Genomic DNA, 7,275 nt, shown 5'->3' with positions numbered 1-7,275 from the left:
TAGCCGGCCAGCCCTCAGATTTTATAGTTCATTACAATTACATGTTTTTTCACCCAATACTGACATGCTGCCTTGCATTACTAATTAACTTTTAAATATTTGGCTGATTGATGGAAATAGGGGAACGTCTCTTACTATTGCTCTTCCTGCCAAAGAGGTACAGCACTGGGGGGACTGCTCATGATAAAAATTCAAAACACATAAAAATCTGCAAGATTAAACAGCAGAACTAGTAGGTTAGCTTCTTACGTCTCTGACAAGTTAAGAGGAAATAAATTACGACACCTGCCCCACTTCTGTAAACAGCATTAAAGGAGATGAACCGGAGTGGGAATGGCCCTGTTCTAAGGAGCAGGAAGTGCTGGGATTACAGGTGTGAGCCATTGCACCCAGCAGAAGATGTTTCTTTCATTAAGCAAACCTATTTCATGGAAAAGAGTTTTAAGTTCCAACAACTTTTATCCTGTGCTGCAATAGTTTTTATAAACCCTATTAACTGGCTTCCCCCCTTATTCCTGGTTTTTTTTATTCTTTAAATGTTATTGGTTGTTACTGGAATCTGTTGTCCAGATATTAAGGAGTTGTTTTTAACTCCCAACTCCAGAATCCTAAGTTAAAGCAGAAAAGAACTAGCAAGATAGGTCTCTTCTCCTGTCCTCCAAATATTATAATAAATAAGAAATAAACCCCACACTAGAGCTTGGGGGCAAAGGCCAGCACAATCAATGAAGTGGGTCACTGAAGTACAAACACCAGGCATGGAAAAAAGGAAAAGGGGGAAGAGGCCAGGTAGTATTCGAATGAATATAAAAGCAAATGAAAAAAGCCAGTCAGTATTTAAGAAGCACTACACAAACAAGAGGAACCCTGATATGGATGCTGGCTGGGTTTCCAGACAGAACAGTCTGCCTCGTTTATATCTGAGCCTGTACATAGAACCTAGAATAGGAAGGGTTCAGACTCTCATTATTGCTGTTGCCAATAGGTGGTTTCATAGTGACTTCGGAGGGATTTAAGATGGGAGAGAAATTAAATCCAAGCATTATTCAATTTTTTCAGGCTGTGAACTCTGATTTTACATTTAGAAAACTCAGTCTCCAACAGGTTAAGTGATTTGCCCAAGGTCACAATGATAATCTTCTGATTATAAATTCATTGTCATTTTATCACCTAAATTCTCTTCAGTGATTTATGTACAATGAGAAGAATTATAAAAGACAGTAGGACAAGATTCTTACAGATTTGGGTGTATGCAACCCTAAACAAATATGACTCCTCAAAAATATCTTTTTTTTTTTGGCTTCTTCCAATACATGAAACAGACTTAACATTCTTAGTAAGTGTTGCCACAATATTTTTTTAGCTTATTAACATGAAAACAGAATGTCTGAAAGAAATAACCTACAGATAATAACTATGTATGTTTTATATACTTATGAAATATATATACACATGACACCCATTGGGCCTGTTTTAAAAAACATTAAAAAATACATATATACACAGACACATTACTCACTTGGGAAAATACTCCTGGAAATAAATTATATTTTAATCTTGCAAAGACACATAACATTTTAAAAACCATAATATGCAAATGATTTATGTATCTGTGTGCCACATTTATCCAACAGTTTTCAAAACATCTGGGATGGCATCCCAAAGTAAACAATGTTCATAAGACCATCTGGACAAAACTGCAGGCAAAATAAAGCATAAACATATGGAAAAACAGATTTTTTCCCCCTCCCTTCAGCAGTAAGGGATGACAAATGTCAAACCTAGATATATCCACGCTTCACTGTGCGATGCTTTTCAGCACCACCTGGCTCTCCATGCACAGCCACCAAATATGGACAGCACTGCCAGAAAGAACATACCCACAGGGCAATGGCAATAAAGAGAGTTTATTTCATGGTTAAATAGCCACTTCACACAAGTGGCAAGGGTCTGTTTGTTGACTTTTACGTGTAAGTCTGTGAGAAAATATTAAAAATTATGCTATTAAACAGATAACATAATTTAACTAGAAAATACAGTAATTTTTTTTTTTTTTTTTGAGATAGAGTCTTGCTCTGTCTCCCAGGCTGGAGTGCAGTGGTGTGATCTCAGCTGCACTGCAACCTCTGTCTCCCAGGTTCAAGTGATTCTCGTGCCTCAGTCTTCCGAGTAGTTGGGATTACAGGTGCACACCACCATGCCTAATTTTTTGTATTTTTAGTAGAGATGGGATTTCATCACATTGGCCAGGCTGGTCTCGAACTCCTGATCTCAAGTGATGTGCCTGCCTCGGCCTCCCAAAGCACTGGGATTACAGGACTGAGCCCCCACACTTGGCCAGAATAACATCTCTAAGAGTTATTTAAGTGTTTTACTTAAAATAAAAGTGACAGTCTTAAATTTTACTAAGTTGTACATTTATAAAATGTAACAACTTAAATTGATTTATCAATGCCCTTTGTGTATCAGGCACTATATGAACCACTGTAACTGTTTACACCCAATTTCTTATTTATGACTGGAGTATAAAGAATTGATACATAGTGAACAGCAGAGACTTTAGGCCTTATTTTTTTTTTTCTTTGAGACGGAGTCTCAGTCTAGAGTGCAGGCTAGAATGCAGTGGCAAAATCTTGGCTCACTGCAACCTCTGCTTCCTGGGTTCAAGCAATTCTGTCTCAGCCTCCCGAGTCACTGGGATTACAGGCACACACTACCATGCCTGGCTACTTTTATATTTTTAGTAGAGACGGGGTTTCACTATGTTGGCCAGGCTGGTCTTGAACTCCTGACCTCAGGTGATCCACCCTCCTTGGCCTCCCAAAGTGCTGGGATTACAGGCATGAGCCACCATGCTCAGCCAAGCCTTAAATTTATGATAACGAATATCTCAGGAAAGCATTTGGAAACTAAATATACTTGTAGTACATGTGTTTACTAAGAAGCTGTCAACTGAGAGTTTATAATTCTAGTTTAAAACAGGGATGTCTGAATCAGTCTCAATTATTTGACATTCATGCAGGTATGTATGTACGTATGCATGTATGTATGTATGTATTTATTTTGAGACGGAGTTTTGCTCTTGTCGCCCAGGCTGGAGTACAATGGCATGATCTCGACTCACTGCAACCTCCACCTCCCAGGTTCAAGTGATTCTCCTGTCTCAGCCTCCTGAGTAGCTGGGATTACAGGCATCCACCACAATGCCCGGCTAATTTTTGGTGTTTTTAGTAAAGATGGGGGTTTCACCATGTTGGCCAGGCTGGTCTCGAACTCCTGACCTCAGGTGATCCACCCTGCCTCGACCTCCCAAAGTGCTGGGATTACAGGCACAAGCCACGGGGCTCAGCCTGTATGTTTTAATAAAAAGCAATTTATAGCTTCTACTGAAGAACTATTTTGATCATTTTGTTTTCAGAGATAACAAAGCTTTTCTCAATCTGGCAGTGCAAACATTTTAGATCATATTAAAAACTCTCTTCTTCCTTTATAAACACAGAACCAAATACAATAAGGAATGAACTTCAAGATGTTTTTAAGTATGGTATAAGAAAGAGGACAAAGCTGCTATGACAATAAAGACAAACTATACAAAATTTTTATTATCATTTATTTTCTTCTCGTAAAGGCTTACCCACACCTACAAAAAAGTGGTCCATACAGTCAAAAAGGTAATCACAGAGTTTCCAGGCTAGGTTATTTTATTAAAAGGGAATTATCTCACCTTGGGAAATAAATCAAAACTAATAAAAAATAAAAGCAATTAATTTACTTATCACTTCTATATTACTAACACTGTCATCCTTTATATAAAAAGAAAGTATCAACATAGAATGCAAAGAACATTGAGAGCACACTTCCGGCACTTTTAAGTTTTTAAAACTCTTACACATCTCTGTAGTTTACCTTTAAGCCTATAATCTGAGTCCTCAAAAAGTAGCTGATTGAGTAGGACTTTAGCCTCTTTAATCTTCCCACTTTAGCCTCCCAAAGTGCTGGGCTTACAGGCATAAGCCATACATGTGCCCAGCGTGTATCACTTTTTTTTTAAGTATTAAATAATAATGAAATTGTTACTGAAACAGGTCATGATATTATCCTCAGATGGAGTTTCAGATCCTGAACATACCACCACTTACTTTCTTACTAAAAAAAAAAAAAAAAAAAGATACAGCAAACTCATCCTTCATAAATCCCACATAATTCATGTCTATTGTATACCTGGAGCACAAGCTTAATAAATTCAGCAAGATATAGTATTTTGTCTTCTCTTTAATCTTGTTAAAAATGGCATCCCATCAGTATTAAAATTATGAGCCAAATGTATTGGTTTAGAAAAGAACATGGGATTGTCAGTCATCTATTTCACAAAAAATAAACCAATATTCAACTACGTTATTTCACCAGGAATTCCTATATTCTCTAAATATGTGTAGAACACTTCGTGACATTTAAAAGACTATTAAAGTGAGAAATCTCATGAGCCTTTCAGAGGACACTGGCCCACTTTAAAAAAAAATTTTTTTTTTTTTCAAGCAGGTTTTAGGTTCACAGCAAAACTGAGCATACGTTAATGGGGATTTTCCATATCCCCTCCTACCCCAACACATGCATGGCCTCCCCCCTCATCAACATCCCCCACCAGAATGGTTCATTTGTTGTAACTGATGAACCTGCACTGACACATCATTATCACCTAAAGTTCATAGTTTACATCAGGGTTCACTCTTGGCAGTGTACGTTCTATGGATTTGGACAGATGCCGAATGACATGGATCCAGCATTATAGTATCATACAGAGTAGTTTTATTGCCCTAAAAAATTATCTGTGCTTCGCCTATTCACCCCTTCTCCTCAACCCCTTGCAACCACTGATTTTTTTTACTGTCTCCAAAGTTTTCTGGTTTACTTTTTAATAATACCTATATCTGGGTAGGACTCACAAAAATGCTCATTTGCCCATTTTCAGTCTTGCATTATATATGACCTTTTTATTACATGTATGGGGAAGGGGGAGGTAGAGGGAGTTTTGTTTCTATAAGCAAATCCTAACATCAGATGTGAAATCTACACAGCTGTAAGCATTCTTCTGGGAACCTGAGCTGGGGTTCATCTCAACTGCTTAATGCAATTACCTAAACCAGTCATGTAGTATTAATGTAATCTGCCCATTTCTACAGCTGAAAAGAAGTTTAATCTTTAAAGAGCAAGTAAAAAGAGACAACTTGCTGCCCTACAATTCCCCTAGCTAGGAACCAAATAATAATTAGCTTGCCAGTTTATTCTCAAAATCAACTAACTTCCAGTTAACCATTTGCCTTAGAAATCTTTACTGTCATATGATAAATTGATATTAACATAATAAATGGGCAGTTATACATATACAGGCATTCCTAACTGTCTCCATACAAGTCAAACCAAGAGATCTAAGATACAAAATCACTGATCAGCCTCTTCTCTGCTTAAAACTTAACAGTGGTTCCTCACTGCCCTCAGAACAAATTCTATCTGTACAAGGCCCTTAAATACCTGCTCTTACTTACCTCAAGTCTCACCTCTCACCATCTTCTACACCACAAAACAACTTTTCAGCTCTCTAGACTTCCCTGAACCTATCAAGCTCTCGTCAATGAGCTATTTTTTTTGCCTGGAGCACACAATCCGTTCCCTTTTTGCCCAGATAATTTCTAGATATTCTTCTGCTTCCAACTAACTTGGACTATTCCTCTAAATAGAACTGGCCTGGCTCCTCCAATTGATATTAGATACTATTCCAAAGTGTTCACACGGTCCCTGGTACTTGCTCCATCACAGCAGTATTTAAACAGGCAAGTATAACTAAGTGCAATTTGTCTATATCCCTCAATAGACCAAAAGATCAGTAACGATAGGAACTAGGAAGTAGATCTGTCTCATTCACTACTGCATTTCTAACACCTAATGCAGCATCTGGCACAAAGCAGAAACTCAAAGATATTAAAAGACTGAATAAATACTTTGATATTAATATTTAGGATTGGGGTGAAAGTGCAAAGCTTATCTATCTACTTCCTCAATAAAAACTGGTCATATTCTCTTTGGTTTATTCAGCAAGTATTTACTGTCTACCCACATAAAAATAAAAAAGAATCTAACCCAGAGTCTAGTCTTCAAGGAACCTACAGTTTTGAGAGAAAATAAGACATGTACAAACATAAATATGAAACATCAAAAAAGTGTGTTATTAGATTCTAAAGTGTGCTGCACAGACACTGAGTGCCAAAAAAGAGATAAGGGAAAGCATCCTAGAAGGAGAATTTGAGCTGAGCCTTAATAGATAAGGCTGAAGACAGAAAGTATAAAGACAAATGTGCTACAGTTCAGCACTTCTCAAAGCGGGTCGGAAGGCAACTTCCTCCTTTCAAGGGTACTTAAGGTCAAAAGTATTTTCATAATAAGCCTAAGATTTTATTTGCTTTTTTTTTTTTTTACTTTCATTCACTCTCAATTATACAGTGCCGTTCTCCAGAGGCCACATGGCAGGCGGTATCACAAAAGATTAAATGCAGAAGCAGATATGAGAATCCAGCCATTTTCTATTAAGCCAGACACTTGAGACTTGTAAAAATGTAAGACAGTGCCACTCACTAAACTTTTGTTTTGAAAAAGTTATCTTTCATAGTATTTACTTTATTTATTTTATTTTTATTTTTAGAGACAAGTCTCGCTATGTTGCCCAGGATGGTCTCATACTCCTGGACTCAAGTGATCTGCCAGCCTCAGCCTCCCAAAGTGCTCGGATTACAGGCGTGAGCCACCCACATACTATCTGATTTTAGGATAGTGACGCCCAAAAGTAAAGGAAGAAAAAAAACAAAGAATTAGTGATATGCTTTCGAGAGAGCGAGAGAGAGAGAAAATGTCTGGTCATGCTTAACTTCAAAATGTGTTTAATGTACAGGCATGGGCTTTCTTCTTGATAACTATTTTTACTTAGTGCAAAAATACAAAAATAATCTTTTAAAATCATACTTATCCTGTCACCCAAACACAGTAATACAGTTTCATATTCCTTTTGAATTATCACAGATAGGTGTTTTCACAATGCTATAATCTTCACGCTTACCATTAAGATTACTGCAAAATCATATCCAGCATTCTTGCAAACCTAAATAACAACTTTCATATTTGATTTGCCAAATATTTTATAAAAATATACTGAAGCTGCATACAAGACACAGTATGACAAACTATTATATCCAAAAACTTATTCTAGAATGCCAAGGAATATTATTT

The 7,275-nt window shown here is 37.1% G+C and overlaps 1 protein-coding gene across 1 annotated transcript in view; it reads right to left on the bottom strand.

The window, feature by feature from the left end:
• USP45 (ubiquitin specific peptidase 45) overlaps positions 1–7,275 on the bottom strand; it is a 78,397-nt gene that overhangs the window by 54,311 nt on the left and 16,811 nt on the right. Inside the window, exon 6 of the mRNA XM_011956453.1 lies at positions 3,773–3,803. Coding sequence (XP_011811843.1) covers positions 3,773–3,803 — 31 coding nt within the window. The remainder of the gene's footprint in view (positions 1–3,772; positions 3,804–7,275) is intronic.

This window comes from Colobus angolensis, unplaced genomic scaffold (assembly GCF_000951035.1).
Source record: "Colobus angolensis palliatus isolate OR3802 unplaced genomic scaffold, Cang.pa_1.0 Scaffold418, whole genome shotgun sequence".
Lineage (NCBI taxonomy): Eukaryota > Metazoa > Chordata > Mammalia > Primates > Cercopithecidae > Colobus > Colobus angolensis.
Note: the sequence above shows the minus strand (reverse complement) of the source record. Positions and strands in the feature narration are given on the sequence as shown.